The sequence below is a fragment of the Mercenaria mercenaria genome, chromosome 10 (genome assembly GCF_021730395.1).
Source record: "Mercenaria mercenaria strain notata chromosome 10, MADL_Memer_1, whole genome shotgun sequence".
NCBI classification, from domain to species: domain Eukaryota; kingdom Metazoa; phylum Mollusca; class Bivalvia; order Venerida; family Veneridae; genus Mercenaria; species Mercenaria mercenaria.
The window spans coordinates 69,308,731-69,333,023 of record NC_069370.1 but is presented as its reverse complement, the minus strand read 5'-3'; the positions used below and the strand labels follow the sequence as shown (position 1 = coordinate 69,333,023).

The following is a 24,293-nucleotide window of genomic DNA, read 5'->3' as shown; positions in this document are numbered from 1 at the left end:
GCTCATATTACTCTGGTGAGCGATCCAGGGTCATCATGACCCTCTTGTTTTTCCATTTAATCACTTTAAATTAATAAAAACAATGAACAACCGTGATACACACAATGCTTTCTCTTTACAAAATGGCGTCTACTTTTACCTCGCTGTTGTTGCTACGCAACGTAATCGCTGAAGTGCCCAGATATCAGACGTGATCAATTGTTTACATATAGTGATCTTAGTTTAAACAGTATTTATTAGATATATCATGTACATAAATATATACAGTAACATTTACAATCAAAATGATGTAAAGGATCTGAAAACAAGTTTTCAGCGGAAACTTATATTAATTCATTTCCTCGACAGTAAAACATGTTGTAAGGATAGAGTGTAAAAGAGTATGGGGTTTGTCTATTTATTTGTTAGTTTAAACTCTTTTTATAGTTTTTTAGTTAGTAAAGTATGAATATTGTGAAAATAGTTGAGAAATGCTGCTTGGTACTAAGAATGTGCTGCATGCGGCCAGTCCGCGCCAATGGTCACCCGCACGCAACGAAGTATTGTTGTACTTTAGTAAAGACCGATATATTTTGAGTCGTTGTTAAGTGTTCGTTACCATACAGTAAGTTATCAATAGTGGATGCACAAGGTAATTCATTTAGGAGCAATTGTCTTTGTGGTATATAAATCGGGCATGATAAAAGGTAGTGATTTGTTGTTTCTGTTTCACCGCATATACAATAAGGACTATTTGAAATTGATTTACGAAAAAGGTCATAATTTAGGGAACTGCAGCCTAGACGGAGACGAGTATGTAGTACTTGACCAATCCTACTTCCTGAAAGGTAATGCGGCGGGGGTTTGGTTACGTTGTAGTGATCTTGTTCCGGACAATTTTATTTAACTTTATCCAACACAATCACATATGCTGTTGGTGTCCATCGATTTAGCTCTAAAATTTTTTCCATCCATGTATATATTATTAACTGTCATGGCCTTCATCTCATACCAGTGATTTTGCACTGGCCACATCAACATTCCGTTGGATTTGTCCGTGGCGCCAGGTATCGATAACGCAGAACAGGGGAACCAATTTATGTGTAACACAAACACTTATGCATAACTGGTGGGGTGGTCCGCGGGGAATGCCCACCTCCCGTCGGATGTCTTTAGCAAGACATGGTGCAATCACGTGTATTTTACATTGTAGTTTGAGCGTGAATATCAATGTTCTTCTTTTAAACATGTAAATTTTCCAAAATAGCAGTCTTGCCAAGTAAATAAAGTTGTAATTTGACTGAACTCCGTTCCCGCAACTTTACAATTATAACTACTACTGATATATTGATATCATTTTGTCTGAAACCACAGACACTTTGGACAAGCTTGTCTTAGTATTGGTCAATAATTTTCTGCATATTACCATCACACATCAGACATATCTAAATGGTTTAAGCATATGCTGTAAAAAAAAAAAGAAGCACTTAAAAGTGAAGGGACAAAGATAAGATAAGTTTTATTTTTATTCAAAGTCGGCAAGAAAGCAACATTATAACATAGAAAATGTCATGAGAAAAACTCAATAAAATGACTGGTGCTTTGATCATTAAAACAGTGAAAACGACAAGAAGGACCACAAAAACCACTCGTTTGTGTGTGATAATCGGAATTGTATGAACCTTACCGGACAGAACGTGTGAATCCGGGTTTTACTTCAGTCACTAAAAGGGAAGTAATCAAGTATTTGACTTCCGGCAGAATTCACGCGCGAGAATAAATACATTAAATATCGCTAAATTTTGAGTGAAAGCTAGTATGGGGCCAAAACCGAAGTTCCAGGACGGTGAAAAAGTCTTATGCTTTCACGGTCCTTTGCTGTATGAGGCAAAATGTGTTAAAACTGAAATGAAAGACCGAGTTCAGAACTATTTTGTCCACTACAACGGGTGGAACAAAAACTGGGATGAATGGGTGCCTGAAACAAGGATTCTTAAACTAAATGATGCAGGCTTACAGAAGCAAAAAGAATGTCTGGCAGCTTTAAAGGCACATAAAGCAAAAGAGCGTGAAAAAGCTAGGGAGGCCAAGGAAAGTGGACAACCAGTTGCAACAAAGAAAGACAAGAAAAAAGAAAAAGAATCCAAAGACAGATCTGCCACTCCAACAGCTGACCAAACTAAAACCAAGCAGAAAGATGTTGAAAAGGAAAAGGCTACACCAGCCGCAGCAAGTGGAAAGTCCAAACTCCGAGAAAAGGTCCAGGTAAATTAGTTAAAGGTTGTTGGAGGTTTTTGACGATGATCATGAACATTATGCTTCTTACCCGTCGATTCGTGACGCTTGTTTGGAAAAATCGCGCATGCGCAACAAAAACGGAACATACATGCATACAATTTGTGCATTAAATAATAAAATCTAATGCCTACAACTTTATAAACTTCCAAGTTTTACTTGTAACAGGCTGGTAACATTGCCCGATCGGGCTTATGACACAAAAAGTAATATTTCTTGAAAAATAATGAAGATATTTCTTTCAAACTTGGTCCATTTGTTAAGCATAACAAATGATACAAATTAGAATAAAAATAACTTGGTTGCCTTCAGTTTTGGTAGAATTATTTCCCCTTTTCAGATTTTTATGACGCATAATCTTTGAAGTCCTAAAAAACAATGTTCTAATGCTAAGTTTAAAACAAAAAAGGGTTAAATGGCTCTCTAATGCTCTAAATTATTGCGCTAGTACATGAATGTAAACAATTTACTCTGCTTTCACTTACTACATTATAGAGAAATGTTAGTCCTAAAAAAATTGCTCATACATCTGCACTAGAAACAAAGTATTTACCCTAAATATATAGAATAAAGGTATTGGCGCACAAGTTTGGAGCACTAGAAAGCCATTGAACCCTTTTCTGTTTTAAACATTGCATTAAAACATAATATTTTTGGACTTCAAAAATTATGCATCATAAAAATCTGAAAAAGGGAAGTAATTCTAACTAAACTGAAGGCAATAAAGTTATTTCTATCTTGATAAGCATTATATGTAATGCTTAATAAATGGACCAAGTTTGAAAGAAATATCTTCATTATTTGTCAAGAAATATTACTTTTTGTGTCATAAGCCCGATCGGGCAATGTTACCAGCCTGTTGTAATGTTTTTCATATGCAATGCATACCTTTTACACAGCAACCGTGACCGTCTTGATCATTTGGACGCTCACTCATCGATTCGTGGAATTCTATTTTAGGCTATGACGTCATGGAGTACAGATGCGCACCAAAATTTTTGCACCGCCGAACGTTAGTTTGGTTCATTCCAGTCCACTATGCTCAATATATGTTGCAGAATAACAAATTTGTCTGGCATTATAAGATTACTTCCAATACGACTATCAGAACTTTTGATACTTTTTAAAACATCAAATTACAAAATATGAAGGGAATTAACACAGTTCGGGCCTAAATTTATTCATTTCTGCAGTCATTTTCATTAAAAGGTCATTGAATAAGGGAAAGAAATGAAAACAGGCTTGAAATATTACTATGTTACGTCAATAAAATGAAGGACATTCAGTAAATGGGTAGATTTTCTAGTTGCGCTAAATAAACACTTTCTGTTTCATAATTGGACGTTAATTGGATTTTCGCTACACTCGACTATATGAAGTAAGAAACTTTTGGGTAACTCTGTATTATGTAAATTGCTTCGGTGACCAAGACCACGGGGGTACACCTTGGGGAAAACCTTGAAACTGCAAAGAAGTGACAGAATAAAAAGAGTAAAATCGGGTGTAAAAGCATATTTTAATGCATTTTTTTAAAAATTGTATTGGTATTTCAAAATTACAACTTATTTACCTGCTTCTTGCGCATTTTGCTTGGAAATATTGTTGAATAGTGTTTCAGCTAAAAATGGCGTAGTTTTCGGATGATGTACGACTTTGCACGAGCATGAATTCTAGACGTTTATTTGCGTCACGAATCGATGGGAAATCACGAATCGATGGGTATAAGGCATATATTTCATTTCATCGTCAAAGCAGGTTGTTCTTGGAAAGTCAACAGGTGTACGACTACAATGTAGTCATGTTCGTTTCCTTACAAAACGCACATTTTTAACAAATTCAGGGATCCAATTTAGCCGTTGCTAACGTGAAATTTGAGTAAGAATAGAAAAATAAGAGTAGAAAATCGTGGCACTCGGATATTTTTGCGATCACGTTTGTGGAATTCGCTCAAACTGTTCTTTGGGGTAGTTAATTTATCGATAATCACGTTGCCGCTTGTTGCTTTATACTTATGTAATAATAGGATATCTAAGTAAGCGTCTAGACAATATATTTTTTTGTTTTAGTCGGTGATTCACAAAGTTCTTTGGAAATGGAGAGGAAAATAACAAGTTTCTGCACGCAAAAAAGGCCCACGGAGACCAAAAATGCTAGCAACACTAGGGGCAGTGACCTGAAAAAAACCTAAACTTTCAAGTCTAGACGAAAGTCCAAAGAATTCAGTTCTTTGGTTCGTATCGTATTTTTGAAACCAGAAAGTCCCCGGCCTGTCCGGACCGTGAACTTTATATGAAACCAAACAACAAAACAACAATAATTTAGCACGTAAACAGCTTTTAAATTCGATCCCTGGAATTAATTATTGGTACTGTATCCCATAAATTGGACCACATTCTAATTATATTTCTATCAGCGTACACTAAAAGGCGAAATGTTTGTGCAAGAAGTAACATAAATTTTGTCAATGTTTCAAACCACTGTAATTTGCTGTTTTTCTTGTCAATTCACAATTTTCGTAATCAACAATAACCGAAATTTTCAGTTAACCGTACATGTGAGTGATTTTTGGTTTCCCAAGTTTTTCTGTGTCAAATTAAATCTTAATTTTTGAAAGAAAGAAATCAACTGTTTTTTTAATTTCCCATGTTTTTCTGTATAGAATTAAATTTTAATTAAGAAATGGATGGATCACAAAATTATCAATCATAAATGTTTAATCCAAAAAGAAAAAAGGTCCATTTCCGGTCTCCTGTCAAAAAAAAAAAAAAAAGAGGGTACGTAGGGAGGAATCTTTTTAGCTCATCTGATTTTTTGAAAAAAAATGATGAGTTAGGCATAAAAAAAAAATATGTTTGTTTCCTGTAACATGCTGAAAAAAATGGGGGTCGGTAGGTAGGGAATTTTTTTTTTTTTTTTTAATTTTTTTTTAGTCAGAACATTTCAGTGTTTAGTAACCTTATTATCGCCAATTAACTGCCTAATCAGGCCTCAACCTTAACTTTCTTCAGCAGTTGCCAGCAGGTTCACCAACTGCTAAAATCTAGTAGACCTGCTCAGACTTTAGTGGACCTCCAATTCTATCTCATAAATTGTGATGCTGTAGACGTCATAACTTCATATGACTCAAAGAAACAGTACTTATTTCTAAATAATTAAAAATGGAAGACTGTAGCAATCTGTTATCCCGAAAAATAATTATTTTGAAAAGTGTCCCAAAATATGGACACAATCAGCACCAGTGTGGAAAGTGAAAAAAAAAACATCAACAATTATCGGTAATCATTCTGATGATAAACTAAGTAATTGGCCTCGTTTTCATCATCAATTAACACCCCCTCAAAGAGCTAAAAGAAGTGTGTCGGTTATTGTGGCATCTGCAGTGGAGATCAAAGCGGTATAGTTTCCACGAGATTGTCATTGCATTACGTCATGTTTCGCGCCATGTGACACATCACTGTGTGATCGTACTTTCTCGATTCCTTAATTGTTGAGAAGAAATCAGTAAAAAAGTTTTTTCTTTAATTTTTAAAAAGCGAATGTGCAATATCCCGAATAAACTGACATGTAAATGTGTCAGATCGTGAACGATACTGACCTATTTGCCCTCAAGAAATTTACATTATTGTTTGAGAAGAATATCTAACAAAGTGTTGTGTCAAAAAATATATGTACGAAGACTCATTTAAACTTATTAAAAATCGCAACGACATCATACTGCCTCATTAAAAACCACATTTCTATTTACGTTCATGAGGTCACGTAACCTATTCTGCCGTGCTAACAGAAATCTGTTTGCCAAAAATCGTTTTACTCCATGTATTTAAATTGCTGACGCTTTTTCATTATTTAAGATTTTTTAATTGTGTTTTTTGTACTTTCTGGTCAAAAGTCTGAATTTTATTACCATAGTACGTACCGTTATTTACTTAAAAAGGAAATAAATAATCAAGATCGCGCTGTTTGAAATTTACAAAACATTATATGAAAATTTGATCGTTTAAAAGAATTTTGCCTACATTCCTGTCGATATCTTATTAAAATTGTATAGAATTCAAACTGTATTAGTTCTCAAGCGGTGTTGAATATCTGAAGCGAATATATAAAAAATGAATGAAACTACGCGCATTTTTTGTGTCAAAAGTAACTGCGATGTAAATTAAGTATTACGATAGGGCGCACGTGCTTGTGGAATGGAAAATTACCAGCATGACGTTTTGATATTTTTACGATTCGCGGGTAAATTCCAGTCAATCCAGGTAATTTTGCCTGATGTAATTACTCAATTTGGTAAAGTTACCACGTAAAAACCACTCACCCGATCGGTGGAGTAGTCCATTCGTGCTGTCCTGACTTTAACTCGCCAATGCTTATAACTGTAGAATGCCGTACTAAGGAAAAAATCAACTTTCGTTTTTGTGAATTCGCCGATATGGGTACGATCCCTCACCCCCATCACCCCTATTTTTTCCACTTTTAAGGGTTTTATTTTATTTGCAGACCGTGACTGAAAATTGGTTGACCGTCGGTCTACCCAACTTTTGATAGTGGACCTGCCGATTTTGGTTGCGTCGATATAAATTAAATTACTAATCAAATAAAATTGTTGAAAATTTGCTCCCGCCTTTCAATAACAGATGTTGTTCATACAAGTTTTTTTTCTACACTGATTCCTTTCGTTCAGTAAACATTGTGTAACAGGCAAAGTTCATAGTTTTGCAGACAGACATAGCTTCGGGCCGTTTTTGCCAATTAGAGATTTTCGGAGCCACAATTAAACTTTTGTCGCAAATGGCTCAAGTGCAACCGACAGCGTGAGCCTGAACAAGTGGTACAAACATGATAATAGACTGCTCTTCTACGAATTGTTTTATCAATTAACGTTTACACCTTGATCAATAAACACCTTTCATAATGAAGTACTAAATACAAACCGCGAGATAACCACGTGTCAGTCGGCGCGTGGCGTGATTGACATCTGTCAGTAGCTAATTAGTATATGACGCTCCGCCTACTGCCATACTTCCGCTTGTGGCGGCGAACAGTATTGAAATTCACCGAGATTTTGATTGACTAGGGGCAGAACTTTTGAACTCGATATGCACCCAAGAAAACTTCTCGATTTTCGCGGGTGAATACCCGGAACCTCGAGTCTACCGACAAACAGGCTTTTCGCCATGTTGTTTCATGTCGACAGAACCAGGAACGTTCGTGACTATGCGCGACGAGGTCGGGTGCAACTAAATTATCCCTATAAATCAAAAAGATATGATCAGAATCTCGAATTTTAGCCCATAAAAAAATTGCGGTCGGCGGTAAAAAACTTACGGTCGGTCGGGTTACAGGAAACAAACATATTTTTTTTTAGGCCTTATTGTCATCACTTGAGCGGTTGTCGGCGTCGGCGTTGCCTGGTTAAGTTTTATGTTTAGGTCAGCTTTTCTCCTAAACTATCAAAGCTTTTGCTTTGAAACTTGGAACACTTGTTCAGCATCATAAGCTGACCCTGTATAGCAAGAAACATACCTCCATCCTGCTTTTTGCGAGATTTATGGCCCCTTTTGTACTTAGAAAATATCAGATTTCTTGGTTAAGTTTTATGTTTAGGTCAACTTTTCTCCTAAACTATCAAAGCTATTGCTTTGAAACTTGCAACACTTGTTCACCATCATAAGCTGACCCTGTACATCAAGAAACATAACTCCAACCTGCTTTCTGCAAGAATTATTGCTAGCGCTGTCATCGATAGAAACGATATCGATGTATCAACGATATTTTTTGGTCGATCGATTATCGATTCCCATTTTCAAAAATCGATATTTTACAGAGAGAAAAAACAACTGTCTAGATAAACACTCAGACCCTCTAAAACAACTTTTTCTGCCTGTAAAAATGTGCGGTAAGTAACGGAAGTTGTCAAAAAAGGTCATGTCTAAACTTGTACCGTAGCAGTCTTTTCCCACTAGCCGGCACTACCTATATGGGTAGAAGTAAAAAGGGCTCAACTTCAGAATCTATTTGCAAAAAGTTACGTTGTCCTGTCTTGAAAGGTCGCTTCGTTGTTTGTGCATGTAAAAACATAGTGTATATACTGTTTCTGCGACAATCTCGGCTTTTTACTTGTTCGCGTATAGCTGATCACTCAGTAAAAGGTACAGAATTTAGCTAGTGTCCGTAACAATAACAATCAAAGATGGCCGAAGAGGAAGCTGTCGCCGGCTTAAATAGTGGAAAAAAGAGTCAAAAGACGGAAGAAAAGCCTTGTTTGGGTTCGTAAGAAACACAGGGTGTTGCTTAAACATTCTTTCAGTACAACAAACAAACAGTTAAACACTACAAATTTGAGGCCCATCGAAAACTTGGGCAGAAGTTAAAAAAGAAAACCAAAACGCACCCCCCCCCCCCCCCCCCCCCCCCCCCCCCCCCACCAAAAAAAAACCACGCGGTGCCAGTACCGAATGTAAGTGCAAGGTAAAAATTAGACAGAGTATGAAACAGGCTAAAAATAAATAAAAACATTGTAAATAAATAAATTAATTAACTTAATAAATAAATAGATATCTGTGGAAGAGAAAATGCAGAATTTTAGCTGTTTGAAACCCGACTCCAGTGCCTGGTATTATAGTTCACTAGGTGTAAAGTAGAATAAAAAGCAAAAGAGGAGTGAAGGCACAATGAAGATCTATAAAAGATTTCATTAATTTTCATTTATTTTATTTATTTCATAGATACAAATACAACACAATCAAACAGTAATATAAAAATTAGGCAATAAAACTAAACATAACATTAACAAGAAGGTATATAGCATGCCCATGAACAAACAGGTTGTTAATCTAACTTAATAATCGATGTATCGTCGATATTTGTCTTCCGATATATCGGTATCGTCGATATGCAAAAGACCCAATCAATGACAGCCCTAATTATTGCCCCTTTTGGACTTAGAAAATCAGTTTTCTTGGTTAAGTTTTATGTTTAGGTCAGCTTTTCTCCTAAACTATCAAAGCTATTGCTTTAAAACTTGGAACACTTGTTCAGCATCATAAGCTGACCCTGTATAGCAAGAAACATAACTCCAACCTGCTTTCTGCAAGAATTATTGCCCCTTTTGGACTTAGAAAATCAGATTTCTTGGTTAAGTTTTATGTTTAGGTCAACTTTTCTCCTAAACTATCAAAGCTATTGCTTTGAAACTTGCAACACTTGTTCACCATCATAAGCTGACCCTGTACATCAAGAAACATAACTCCAACCTGCTTTCTGCAAGAATTATTGCCCCTTTTGGAGTTAGAAAATCAGTTTTCTTGGTTAAGTTTCTTTTCTCCTAAACTATCAAAGCTATTGCTTTAAAACTTGGAACACTTGTTCAGCATCATAAGCTGACCCTGTATAGCAAGAAACTTAACTCCAACCTGCTTTCTGCAAGAATTATTGCCCCTTTTGGACTTAGAAAATCAGTTTTCTTGGTTAAGTTTTATGTTTAGGTCAAGGTTTTCTCCTAAACTATCAAAGCTATTGCTTTAAAACTTGCAACAGTTTTTCACCATCATAAGTGGACACTATACATCAAGAAACATAACTCTATCCTGCTTTTTGCAAGAATGATGGCCCTTTTTAGAGTTAGAAAATCATGGGTAGGACAATATTTCTATTATTACCAAAAAAATCAGATGAGCGTCAGCACCCGCAAGGCGGTGCTCTTGTTTATTTTTTGAGGCCTTGAAATTCTCCGACGTTGTAGAGCTGCTGGTTAAATCATGATACTGGTGAAATATGTCGTCAACTAATTTGTGATCTGGAACTGTTGTAAGTAAGTTTTTGGCCATTTTATAAGGCCAAAATAAAAAATACGTGTGGTTCAGGGAACCTTGCCTCAAAAAGTTAGGAGTGTAGGTAGGTTTTTTTAGCTCACCTGTCAGAAGTGACAAGGTGAGCTATTGTGAACGCTTGATGTCCGTCGTCCGTTGTGTGTCGTCCGTCAATAATTTCTAAAAAAATCTTCTTGAAAACCACTGGGCAGAATTACACCAAACTTCACAGGAATGATCCTTGGGTGGCCCCCTTTCAAAATTATTCAAAGAATTGAATTCCATGCAGAACTCTGGTTGCCATGGCAACCGAAAGGAAAAACTTTAAAAATCTTCTTGTCCAAAACCACAGGGCCTAGGGCTTTGATATCTGGTGTGTAGCATCATCTAGTGGTCCTCTACCAAAAGTGTTCAAATTATACCCCTAGGGTCAAATATGGCCCCGCCCAGGGGGTCACATGGTTTATATAGACTTATATAGGGAAAACTTTGAAAATCTTCTTGTACAAAACCACATGGCCTAGGGCTTTGATATTTGGTTTGTAGCATCATCTAGTGGTCCTATACCAAGATTGTTCAAATGATCCCCCTAGGGTCAGATAGGCCCCGCCCCTGTGGTCCCAAGTTTTACATAGACTTATATAGGAAAAAGTTTTAAAAATCTTCTTGTCTGAAACCATACGACCTAGGCTTTTGATATTTGGTATGATGCATTGTCTAGTAGTTCTCTACCAAAAATATTCAAATTATGCCCCTGGGGTTAAAAGAGGCCCCGTCCTAGGGTCACTTAGTTATTATGTGAGTTATATAGGAAAAATACTTAAAAAATCATCTTAGGGATTTTTCTAGAGCGGAATAGCAGGGCGCAGCGCCCTGCCCATTTTTAGCGCTGCCCTTCTGCCCGAAATCACCGCCCTTTTGCCTTTCTTCAGCGCCCATTTGCCCTTTTAGCACCGCCCCTTTGACCATTAATTAAGTATTTCTAAACGAACTGCCCATCAATCACCGATACGAAGTTATGACACGCACCGACTATACACAGGTGCTGTGTATTTGCCCGAGGCATGTATGCAGTATCGGTATGCAGACGACGACCGACCGAATCGTAATAAACAACAATTAGATAGGTCAGCAATTAAAGCAAACTGCAAAACAGAATAAAAAAGGAGAAAAAAACATATCTTAAAACAAAGTCTGCTGCTTATTAGATGCCGATTAATGGCCAGTAATTATCGGCAATTAGCGTGGCACCTCGTGTCAGTTTTGTTGTTCACAGTTTGATCTCGGTTGAAGATAACAGTCGATCTTTAATTAATATCACTGCCTATCAGAATATCTATGATTTTGTTATATTTATTTCATCAAAATACTATTAAATTTGTATGATATTAATTTTGTTTGAAAGAAAATAAACCACTTGATCTTTTACAGCACGTAACGGCAATATCAGAATCTAGCGTAGACAGTCAGCGTGTAGAGTAGTTTCCCTTTACCAAAAATGGCGAAAATCGTAAAAAAAGTTATTTTGAAGTTGGAAGTCTACACCTTTTTACAAGATCTAGCTTACCAAAAGGTTCCTTCTAGCGCATATTAAATATTCTTTTTAAGGGATCTGTTTTTAGCATCCTGTTACAGATGTTTAATAAAACAATAATGAAAAATATGTTTTGTTAGTTTACGTGCATTCTTATCTAGATCTATTTAAAAACATTTAAAGTTATTTCGCACAAACATATATTTTAACTTATAATAATAATCAAACACCTTCTACTTAAATATTATATCATCGGACAATAAATAATAGACCATCATTCTATCAAAATTTCGGGAATCTTCCCTAGTGGAGTGGCACAGATCAAAATTTGGCAGTATGTTAGCCTCTTTGTAAATTTAAAGTTTCACATAGTAATACATGGACAGAAAAGTGCTGCCAAACGCCTTGCTTAATTGCATCGCATGATTGATACTTCAAACTCCAGAACGAAATACGGCCGTCTGGGACTGTAGAAGTTAAGCTGGAAGAAAATGAAACCAAGCAGAAATAATAGCAGACGATATTTTTGACGGGAGTCTATTTTTAGATGATGCTTACTCATTTAAATAATCTCCATTCTTCATTATGACAAGTTAGATTTAGGAGTTATATGATTTTAACTAAATATTGTTTCTTGAAGACCTGTTATTACGTAGTTGTATTTCACTAAACTTTAGTCTAAAGATTGGCTTAAAGGTGCGTAAATACACCCTGGCAAAGAGGCTATTTGTAATGAATATGCATGAGTCCAAGATGGCGGCGCCCTACTGGAATTCAGATGCCTTTGATGATACCCTTGTATCGGATCCATTACCTGCTCAGTCAAGTGTGACATGTTCACCATAAGTGTTCCTTCCCTTGAGAAGGAACAATAATATGCATCCACGATTCGGGGGTTGGGGGTCCGGGATAAAAAAAAAATATGCATTTATACACGAGTATCAATGGTACGTTCAGTAATATAATGAATGTATAATGACAGATTTGCACCAGAATTATTAAATTATTCAAAAGTATCTTTATGGTATATTTCTAATCAAGAAAACTTTCAAGACAAAAATAATGCATGCAAACATAAAACAAACTGCATGTATTTATAAATGATAAGCATGTTATATAGACAAACAGGTATTAATGTTTTTCCTGACATTCAGATTCATTGCAAATCTTTCTGTAGTACCTTACAATGTAGACATTACAACAAAAACCATGGAAATCTATCTTATGATTTTCGTAGATAAAGGTACGCAACGCGCAAAATGCACCCTGCCCCTTTTTAGCAGCACCCTGCCCTTTTTAGAGGTCTAGAAAAATCCCTACATCTGATTCTATTTCCAAGACTGTTTAATTGTAATTACCTGATGACCCCAAGTAATATGATGTCACTTGACTGTGACCTTGACCTACTGACCTACTTTCTTTTTTAAGATACAGCCTTGAAATTTTGATGACATACACAGTTTTGCACACAAATCGTAAAAGTGAATTTCATTGACCATGAATGTGACCTACTGACTTTCTTAATATTTTATCATCATTTTGACATTTGAAACATGTAGCTCATATTACTCAGGTGAGCAATCCTGGGTCATCATGACCCTCTTGTTTATTTTTGAAATCATCTTATTTTCATGTGTGCTGCTTTACCTGCTTAACTTAAAGATTGTACTCTTTTAAACCATGTAGCATGTATATTCCTTTCTTCTATGCTTGCTTTATTGAATTTAATAAAAAAATAAATGATGAATAAGATTGTCCTAAAACAGATTTTTATTAACAATCAGAGAACTAAGCAAGAATATGATGATTGGAAGAGAAAGTCATCTTACACAAATAAAATATGTTGCACTTCATCATCATCATTATTTATACATTGTAGTAATGGTGATGCATTATGGCATTGCATGGGGGGTTAGAGAAAGTAAAAGACCGTTAGGTTTCCTAGGCTACTCAATCAACCAGGGTTCTCACTAGCAATTTCAAGTTGCAGTCCTGGGACTCCCAAAGCTGAAAAAGTTGCAGTCCCAACTACTGACTAGACTGACGGACAGACTTATTCACACTTAAACTTTCGTCAAAACACAGGCCTCTATTGTACTGTCAAATTAAGTGTAGACCGACAGACATTTTGTAATCACAATTCTTCACCCAAATATTATAAGGTGAGATAAAAAGGTAAATGTAAAATAGGTAAAATGTAGTCAAAAATTAATGCAGGACAAAATCACCCCTGGACAACCCCCACCCCTCCCCATCCCTGCTGTTTCTGGTCTTTGTGGACACAGTCCTCCTGTGAAATTATCAAGGTGGACAAAATCCCCCTTGTGAAAATACCAAGTTGGACAAAATCCCTCGTGATAATTTTTTTCTTTACCTTTTTTATTTCAGAATGGAAACGTATATAAACATACAGTGAAAAGAAGATATATGAACAATTATACTTTTATTTTAATACTTATTAAGAGCATAACGTTAAAACATTCGGTCTGAAATACATTAAGAATGCACAGTAAGTCTATGATCAACATATTAATAAATGATTCTTCAGTAACATCAGCGATTTTGCAGAAAAATAATCACGTTACTTTTAAAGACCGACATCGACAGCATCTTAAAATTACTCGGACATTCATAATTAGCCTAATTATCACTTTTTCTAAAAACATCTTGAAAACTGCCTGGTAATTAGTACGTGAGAAGTTACTTCAAACACCACGTAATCCGTCGTTAACAGTTAAAATTGTCACCTATGCAAACACGCCGACAATCACATGTATTCGAGTTGATCATACATATGCCGCCTGTCTCGCGATGTAGTGGAAACGGGCAGCACTGATTGGCTATACGCGACTATTGGTGACAAGCGAGTAACTCCGCCCACATGTTTTGCTCTCGAGTCAAACCTTGTGTATTCGCAGATTTACGTAATCAATTAATTTTCATTGCATCTCACTGCAGAAACGTGCGTCCGGGGACTCCCAAGCTGCAATAAACACGCGTTTACCGGGACAAATTATGCGTACAGGGATGCCGATTTCGGCGTTTCCGAGAACCCTGATCAACTTAGTGGAAGCGCTTGAATAAATAAAATAAAGTTGAATGTTTCAATTCCTTACATTGACGAGGATAGTACAGTATTACTTCCAAGTTCCAGACAGTCTGACTTAATACATTTATCATCTTCGGCGTTTCCGAGTACCCTGATCAACTTAGTGGAAGCACTTGAATAAATAAAATAAAGTTGAATGTTTCAATTCCTTACATTGACGAGGATAGTACAGTAATACTTCCAAGTTCCAGACAGTCTGACTTAATACATTTATCATCTTAGTTTTATTTGCTGACAGAAGTCACCAGGATATTCCATTGTGCTACAGAAGGCGATAATTGAATAATATTTCACCTTTTAACAACAAATTGAAAATTAAACAATTAAACGCAAGAAAAACCTCAGACATATCAGGAGAAAGTGTGCTTGAACGCTCGTATCCGAAAAGATGTTATCCGAATTCCGAGTTATGACAGGTGCCCGCAAGCGTCGCTGTCTGTTGTTTTTCCAATATATATATATATATATTCCAATAATATAACTCGGTATTTTGGTAATTTAAATTTCATTCTCTTCCTTTTATTATCTTAATTCAATGTTAGACAAATATAACCACAAAATGCAAAATAAAATCATATGTAATTTAAACGAACCTATTTTAATATGTAAATTTCATCTCGAAATTTCGGCGTATAGTGACGCTTGCGGCCAAGCACTTTCAACTTAAATTTCGGCCTTTTAAAATCATTTTGACTATTTATGAAAAAATAACTAGGGCCTTGCATTTATAAACTCGATAAGTTTTTATAACTTTATCGCTAAATTATCAGTTATTTTCATACCGATGTATGTTTTCAATTTTCAAGATAGCGGCGACTTTTCATCGGAAAAAGTATGCCTTTGTATAACTTTAAACATCAAAATGCGGGACATTCTCATCCATCGGAGGTTCGTCAAACGCTAGTTCACCCGGGGAACCATGGTAGACCTCTGGTAGCGAGAATGGACGCGAGAGTGAAGACATCGGTCGATTTTTATGACTTTGTTATCATAAATGTTTCATACTTAAAAATATTCGTACCCAAAAAATCGGAAAAAAATTGTTAGGTTCGGTCTGGTTCCCTGAACTACACGTATGTTTTATTTTGGCCTAATGCAAACAAGTTTAAATCAAAGCCCCAAAACTGATGAAGCCGGCAACACAGGCGCTGCCATCTTTGATACAAGTATAACTGCTAACCAATCAGAATCGCAAAACGATGTGAAAGGTGTAAAATGAAATGGAAATATTTAAAAAAATGGAAAGGCAGAAAATTATCACTGATAAAAAGTTTAGGGTTGAGGGTAGGTAGGGAGACTGGAAACGGACCTGATTTCTTTTGGCCTAACATAAATCAGACTGTCAAATACGATTGACCTAGTTTACAGAATAGACATTTTGTTTGTGATACCGCTTGGGAGCACTTGACCTTGGTATGAATAAAATGACAATAGAGGGAGGAGTAAGATGAAATTTATTGACAAAAACTGGGACTGTCCATAAATGAACTTTTTCCAAGGACACATTTTAAACTGCGTATTTGCTAAATTTTTGCATGCAAGTACATATGGCTATCATTCAAAGGGAAAGGAACGTTGTTCTAACGTTAATTCCATCAGCATTTAAAGAAGTGAAAGAATTTTCAAAATCGGAGTAAAAATGAGAAAGTTATGAGCATTTAAATATTTGGTCAAATTGGCGGCCATTTTGTTTCCATGGAAACAGAAAACAAAATGGCGGATTTATGAAATTTTTAAATACACATCTGAACTGTATTTATTTATTTCTGTAAAATAATTTCTCTACTTTTTCCAGCTATAATGAAAGAAATTACGACAAAAAGCAGGATATAAGCTATTTTAAATATCTCTGTTGCCATGGTTACTTCAAACTTTAAGAAAAATAGGGTACCATGTAAAGTGCTTGGTATTTTGCTAATAATATTACCCAAATATTCCAAGATAGTCATTAACAGAATGGCACTGAAACCATCGAAAACCCCGTTTTTTATACATACTTGTTTAAAAATGAGAGAAAATGCGTTACCATGGAAACACGAGCCCCGCAACATATATATACATTTTAAGCTTATATTAGAAAGCTTATGCGCATACTAGTAAAATTACCAATTATGCAGACTTCTACGGACATCAATGAAACTAAAATACACTGAAAAGTGTTAAAAATCCGTATTTTCCTTCTTCTTTCAACATAAGATACCTTAGGAGGATCATGTTCTAAATACCTGGATAAAAATTGTACTTAAAGGGACAGAGATAAACGAAATTGAGATTGTAGCAGTTAAAACATCATATTACACGAAATACAAAAATTGCTGCGGTTCAACTAATTTGAATTTACCCTAGTAACAAGGTAACCTACCTCCTTAAGCTCATACTCTAACTTTCTTTTTTTTGTAGGAGACAGAGAAAGAGACCCGTTCATCAACACCTACCTTAACTACAGGCACAAAAAGACAAAAGGAAGCCATCGTAGAGAAAGATCGCTCATCTCGTTCATCAACCCCTACCACTGTTCAGACTTCTAAAACACGTCAGAAAAGTGACCGTACTGGAGCATCAGCTTCCCAACAGAGTTCCCAAGAATCGACTGCCTCATCTGCACAGAGTTCACAGGCTTCCACTGAGCAGAAACGCAAACGAGCACGTCTTGATCCAACAATTGAGTCTGAAGAGTCCTACCTTACAAAAATTGAAGTTAAAGTGAAAATACCGGATGAGCTTAAACCTTGGTTGGTAGATGACTGGGATCTGGTTACTAGACAAAACCAGCTTGTGACATTACCGTGTAAAAACACTGTGGACAGTATTCTTGACGATTATCTAAGACTGAAACTTACCAAACCTAATCATCCTAACAAAGACACAATAATTGAAGTGAATAATGGTATAAGAGAATACTTTAATGTGATGTTAGGAACACAGTTATTATACAAGTTTGAGAGACCACAATATGGACAGGTAATTTGTTTTTCATGAAAAAATAGAATTTGATTAGCCATATATGCATTACATGTATGTATTAACTGTCATTCTTTTCAGAAACTGTTTGGAACAAGCTTTTTAGACATTACCAGACCTTTTTACATGTTAAAGATGTTAATAACTGTGCTTAAACTCACAAATCTAAATTATTTTTTGTAATGAAAGCTTAGTTTCATACTTGTTACTTTAAATTAAAGTTATGACTTGTAAAACAGTCTATTTATACCACTGAGACTAAGGTTCAAGGAATATAATTTAAGAAAGTGAGTAATGGCACTCTCATTTTATGATATTTAACTATCTCATAAAGTAAAGTTATGAAAGGCAGTTAAAAAATGCAGCTAATTTGCTTTAACATGTTTAAAACTTTAAAAAATAATTATTCTTGTTTTTATGATAATATTTTAGAAAAGCATTTTATTAAGTTGCTGAATTTGTTGAGCAAAGTTAATGGTTCAAATATATTTGTTTTACCTTATTGTACTTTCTGTTTTTTCAGGTACTAGCTGATCATGAAGGTAAACCAATGTCAAGTATTTATGGAGCTACACATTTACTGAGGTTGTTTGTGAAACTAGGCAGTATGTTGGCATACACTGCTTTGGATGAAAAAAGCATTCAAATATTATTACACCATATACATGACTTTCTGAAATACCTACAGAGAAATGCAGCAACGTTGTTCACTCTCTCAGACTATTACGTGGCTTCTCCGGAATACCACAGAAAAGCATTATAATCTATGAAGTATTTTTTACAAATACCCAGTCAGTTTTGCACCACCATGTTGACAGATTTCCTTCAAATATGTACAACTGTAAAACAAGAATGTCGGAAATTGATTACTACAAAAGATATTATGCAAATGATTAATCTGTTTTGAATCATAAATTCAGTTGTGACAAGGCAAGATTGTTATTTTTATTAACTTCCAATGAGTCAGAATTTTTAGAAAAAAAAATAATGCTGGAATTTTTGCGTAAAAAAGTTGAATATTGTTTTGGAACAGTCTCAGTCTTGTATATTTGTTAGTACCATGTTTAAAGTTGTGAATAAGTGTAAATATTTTTATATGCTTTTAAAGCATTTTTGTTGTAATAGTCTCATTGTCTGATACTTTTTAGAATTTACATTTCAGTATATTTCTCAATTTTGACTGCCTTGGTATCTTAATACCACAGTCACACATACGGCGCGGATAGCTACGGATAGAAACGTAGTAATCCGTATCGATACGTACCCGAGCCGTACGGACTGGTACGGATTGATATGGGTTACTATTTTAAGGTACGGCTCAGGTACGTTTCGATACGGATTACTACGTTTCTATCCGTGGCTAGACGTAGCTATCCGCGCCGTATGTGTGACTGGGGTATAAACAGAGTACAGTATCTTGAGTATAATTTGCATAGAAACCATTGAGTAATATAGACAAGCATACACCAGATGCCATGTTCAAATTTGAACATGATATTGAAGCAAACTCAAATGATTGATTCAAATGTTACTACTTCAGGGCTCCAGATAATTTTTTTGGCCTATGAGTATTAACTTGTCATAATTTTTGTGAATGAGTGAAATGGTAAAATCTGAAATTTACTAGGAGTAATTTTACTACTGTAAATGTGATAAAAAAAAAACGTAACGGTTTTATAACATATTTATTAATTTGGTGTAACACCCATGAATTGTTTGCAGTTCAGTTTCAAATCAGCATTCAAGTTTTTGCTTTTTGTTCTCCCTTGGCTTACTTTGGCTTAATAGAATACTCGGTAAAGCTTTAAATATGTTTCAATGATCGTTTTTGTTGGTTTAAAGATGCGTAGAGTGTTTGTTCACTTTACAATCTTAGAAAGAGACATTTTGTTGTTTACTCCACACCGGAGGTTGATATTTTAAATTGACACTGCTTTAAAATACACTACTGTACCATCAATATTGTTTCCCAACTATTTGATTTACAAATGCATTGGGTTTATAATATAGTTTAACTTATAAAGTACCATTCAATGCGTGTGTATGTTCTCTGTGGGAGAATTAATGCTGACCGTGCTTTGTTTCGTAATGCCTTTAGATGATTCAGATTTTGTTTACGCTAGTAAAACGTCATTGCAGGAGTTTCTGTAATTTCTTATACATTTTTATATGCTTAAAAATGATCGCATATGCGTATATGCATTATTTCAAAGCGTAATTTACGCTAATACACATCTTATCTGGAGCCCTGCTACATTATTGATGGCCATAAAGGGCACTAAAACTTAAAATCATTTTCTGTTGTCACTTGTGTGCTTTAAAAAAGTTCTAATTGTAGATTTTATTGCATATTGTAAAATTGCCTTTTGTCAAAAGATGATTGTTAAAATGAACAAGTATTATCATTTGTCCTGCTGTCAGATGTTGTATGCTTTAATTGATATAATCAGATTAATTTTGAAATTGATGAAGAAGTTGTTACAGGCTAAGGCTGACCAATCACCCTTGTTGAGTTACATTGTCCGTGATTTTGTTTTGTATTAATTGTTGATTTTGTTTCAGTTATTACTTACGTCTTTTATTGACTTGAGACAATGTCATAGAATGCCAAGTCTGGATAAAAAACTAACTGTATTTGAAAAGTACAAAGCCTCGTGGTCTAGTGGATTAGGTTGCTAAGAATTATGTGTGTTTAACCACTTTAAGGTCCAAACCATGAGATGTAGAATTCTTTCATGTGAGTAAGTGATCCAGTCGGCTTATGGAAGCTCGGGTTTGGTTCTACACATATGCCTGCCTTTTCAGTTGTTGTTAGTTGCTTTATTTTCCTTACAGAATGGAAAGAAATGTTTTAGATAGTAGTGTGCTTCTGTTTCTAACTTGTTTGAAACTGCAGGGCACACCATAGAATGCAGTCATTATGGTTTGTTGTGCATTTATCAAAGACCTTCCTTCTTAGAACAAATATATAATATCCTTACATAAATTGAATTTTCTTTTTAGCTCGTCTGATTTTTGAAAAAAATGTACGAGGTCACTTGATCGTCAGTGTCGTCGTTGGTTAAAATTTTTGTTCAGGGCATCTTTTCTCAAACACTGTAAGAGCTACTGTCTTGAAACTTTGCACACTCGTTTATCATCATTAGGGGTCTATGTAGGCCAAGAACCATAACATTGATATGCATTTCAGTAAATTTATGGCTCTTTTTGTCCTTTGAGTTTCTTGGTTAAAATTTTTGTTCTCAAAAACTATAAAAGCTACAGCTTTGAAACTTTGCACTCTTGTTTATTATCATTAGGCAACTCTCCCCAAATCTTCACATTAATGGGGAAATGGCTGTGCTAAACAGAAATATTTGAAAATGTCAACTGCTGTGTAATTAAAAAAATAAATAAATAGAAGTACTTTCTAAAAAATAAGGTCAATATGGTGTTTAAATAATTAACGTTTTTGAGTATTCCGTCAGTGGAAGAATATTTCAAGCAGTGTTTAAAATCTGTGTTGAACTACACAGCGTGGCAGTTTGCATAAAGGACATTACTTACCTACAAGGTGTTTACTTTCAAACAGCTTTCAAGATCAGTAGATTGAGCTGTAACTTGACTCCGTCACTTTCACTTTGTGCTGATATACATTTGACTTTGTTGCCGAGGAGTAATTTCAGCCATGAACTAAATATTTCTGATACCCCTGTCTGTACTGTGTTTAAATTTCAGTTTTGTTATTGTTGATACATGTGGGCAAAATGCTTTAATATTGAAAAATATTTGAGCCGCGCCATGGGAAAACCAACATGATAGTGGCTTTGCGACCAGCATGGATCCAGACCAGCCTGCACATCTGCGCAGTCTGGTCAGGATCCAAGCAGTTCGCTTTCAAAGCCTATAGCAATTAGAGAAACTGTTAGCGAAAAGCATGGATCCTGACCAGACTGGGCAGATGCGCAGACTGGTCTGGATCCATGCTGGTCGCAAAGCCACTATGTTGGTTTTCTCATGGCACGGTTGGGCCCTCGATCGGCCGTTTTTGCCGCCGAATATCGGCTGCTTCCCCCGCCAAAATAGTATCCTTTTTTCCCCCTCCAGAGAAAAAAATTCCCCCTTACTGGGCATTCGGTTGACCCGAGGTCCCGGGTTTTTGATCCGCGAAAATCGAGAAAAACTCGTATTTGACCCGCACAAAATATGCTCCGTGCGTCGGGTTGACTTGCAGAAATTTTGTTTGATGCGTCTGAGTTCGAAATTCTGCCCCTTGTCAATCAAAATCACAGTCAATTTCAATATTGTTCGCCGTCATACGCGGAAGTATGGCAGTAGGCGGAGCGTCATATGTTAATTAGCTGCTAACAGATGTCAATCACGCCACGCTCCGATTGACACGTGGTCATCTCGCAGTTTATATTTAGTACAATAATCCCTGTCATTATCAAAGGTGTTTACTGATCAATGTGTAAAAATTAATTGATAAACAATGCAGCTTTAGATTATCGTCTTTGCACAAATTGGATAATTGAAATCATTATTTTGTTTGCTTGAACGATTACGTGAGCTGGTCAACCGTTACGGTCTATAGAAAATTTATCATCATTGCCGAGGCTTTGTTTGGTCCAAATAAATTAAATGCTTTAATAAGCAGAAATTATAAGTAATGAATAGGTATGGTTAAAAAAAGAAATTTAAAACAGGTATTTCATCAAGAATTTTAAATGTTTACTTTCATTTTCCATATTTGTCACCCGTTTTGGCGACCGTGATTTCCGGACATTTTCATCATTTCTTACAAGATTTTTTAGTACAACCTAAATAAAAAGCCATTTGAAAGTCTGCATTTAAGAAAAATATGATCACTGTTGCAAAAGCAGCCCTTATTTTGAAGCATTTTTGATAATAAAATGCAAAGGCACCAAACCCCACCCACTTTTAGACAACTAAAATATAAATTGATTAAAAAAATGTGTAATGATAAATGTACTTGTTTTAGATAAAGTTTGTCCAAGTTTTATTAATAACAGTATAGCTTGTCCGCTGAAAAGCTGACCTTGACATGATTTAATTGCAGTTACCAGTAGTATGTTGACAAAAAGAAACAACTTTAGTGTAATGAGAGTTATACATGTTATAGTTCTTACATAGTATGTTATTCTTTGAAGGCAATGAAAATTCCCCCTTTTGGCTAAAATGACGCGAAAATTCCCCCGCCTGAGGGCTGCGGACCCCTTCCCCCAAAGTAGAGTGAGGGCCCTGCACGGCTCATTTTTGATAAATGTTTATGTTAAGAGATTGCTTGAGCCACATGTTTACATGTATTGTAGATTTTTATTCCAGATTAGTATGTTTAAGAAATTATTTAACAATACAGAGGTTGAGGTTTGAAACTTGTACTGGTATGTTCCGGGTTTCATCTTCTAGTTCAGAAAGCAATTCAGAACATCGCATTATTTTGTTGCCAGCATTTAGAAGTTTTAGGTTTGTAAAATATAAACTTGAAATTTTAAACCTCTGTACATTTAAATGAAACAAATAAATCTGTTGAATTTTCAAACAATTTTCTGCAAATGCTTCTTGCTACATGCAATGCTTTTCTGTTTTCTTTTACAAATATTTGTGTCTTGAAATCTTTATCTCTACAGATTACATTTTGAATTTGTTTAGACAATAGTTGTGCATGTAGTGTTACAATAAAAATGCTAATACAGAGTTTGTGTTTCCTGTTACCTAGAAACGCAGAGGCATACATAGAGAACTGGACATGGCTTTTTCTCAATAAATAACCAGAGGCTCATCATTGCCCTGGTTTGCTCACCTGACATTCTGTATTTAGCCTGCTGGCGGCAAGTGATTTTGCCTTTGCAACCAGTGCAGACCAGGATCAGCCTGCACATCCGCTGTTCAGTCAGTAAATCTGTGAACACCCCTTTGAATAATAAATGGTATTGCCCTAATTGAATGATGGACCAGTCCATTTTAGAAACTTAGCAGGCTAAAGGTTAATAATTTTGTAACAAGGAACTATGCCGTGAAATTATACTAAAAGACCAGGAGTTTTAGAGAAGACTTCAAGATATTATTCAAAACAGACATAAAAGGAAAACTATCTCTGTCCCCTTGTGGCCCTGTTTTATAGCTCACCTGTCACATAGTGACAAGATGAGCTTTTGTGACCACCCTTCGTCCGTTGTCTGTGCGTGCCTACATCCGTCCGTCCGTCAACAATTTCTTGTCTGCACAATACTGGTTTAATTTATGATTTTATTTTAGCCAAACTTGCACACAACTTGTATCATCATAAGATCTCGGATCCTTTCTTGAACTGGCCAGATCCCATAATGGGTTCCAGAGTTATGGCCCCTGAAAGGGCCAAAATTAGCTATTTTGACCTTGTCTGCACAATAGCAGCTTCATTTATGATTTGATTTTAATTAAACTTGCACACAACTTGTATCACCACAAGATCTTGGTTCCTTTCTTGAACTGGCCAGATTCCATCATGGGTTCTAGAGTTATGGCCCCTTAAAGGACCAAAATTTGCTATTTTGGCTTTTGCAGCCATATAGAGATTTTATTTATGGTTTGATTTGATACAAACTTCCAAAATATCTTCAACAAC

At 35.6% G+C, this 24,293-nt stretch overlaps 1 protein-coding gene and 1 long non-coding RNA gene across 3 annotated transcripts in view; both read left to right on the top strand.

Annotated features, from left to right (window-relative positions):
* Window positions 1-23,383, top strand: part of LOC128559976 (uncharacterized) — a 168,923-nt gene extending 145,540 nt beyond the window's left edge. The window contains exon 2 of the long non-coding RNA XR_008372843.1: window positions 20,249-23,383. This is a non-coding gene — a long non-coding RNA (uncharacterized LOC128559976). The remainder of the gene's footprint in view (window positions 1-20,248) is intronic.
* On the top strand, window positions 1,553-23,383 carry LOC123561347 (mortality factor 4-like protein 1). 2 transcript variants are annotated; one of them, XM_045353642.2, is made up of 3 exons: window positions 1,553-2,238; window positions 17,126-17,686; window positions 18,210-23,383. In XM_045353642.2, the coding sequence occupies exons 1-3, from the start codon at window positions 1,798-1,800 to the stop codon at window positions 18,447-18,449; spliced, it is 1,242 nt and encodes a 413-aa protein (XP_045209577.2). In that variant the 5' UTR covers window positions 1,553-1,797; the 3' UTR covers window positions 18,450-23,383. The 2 variants fall into 2 exon arrangements, with proteins under 2 accessions (XP_045209577.2, XP_045209576.2); XM_045353641.2 differs by having other exon boundaries at window positions 1,567-2,244.
* Window positions 23,384-24,293: the final 910 nt, after the last annotated feature.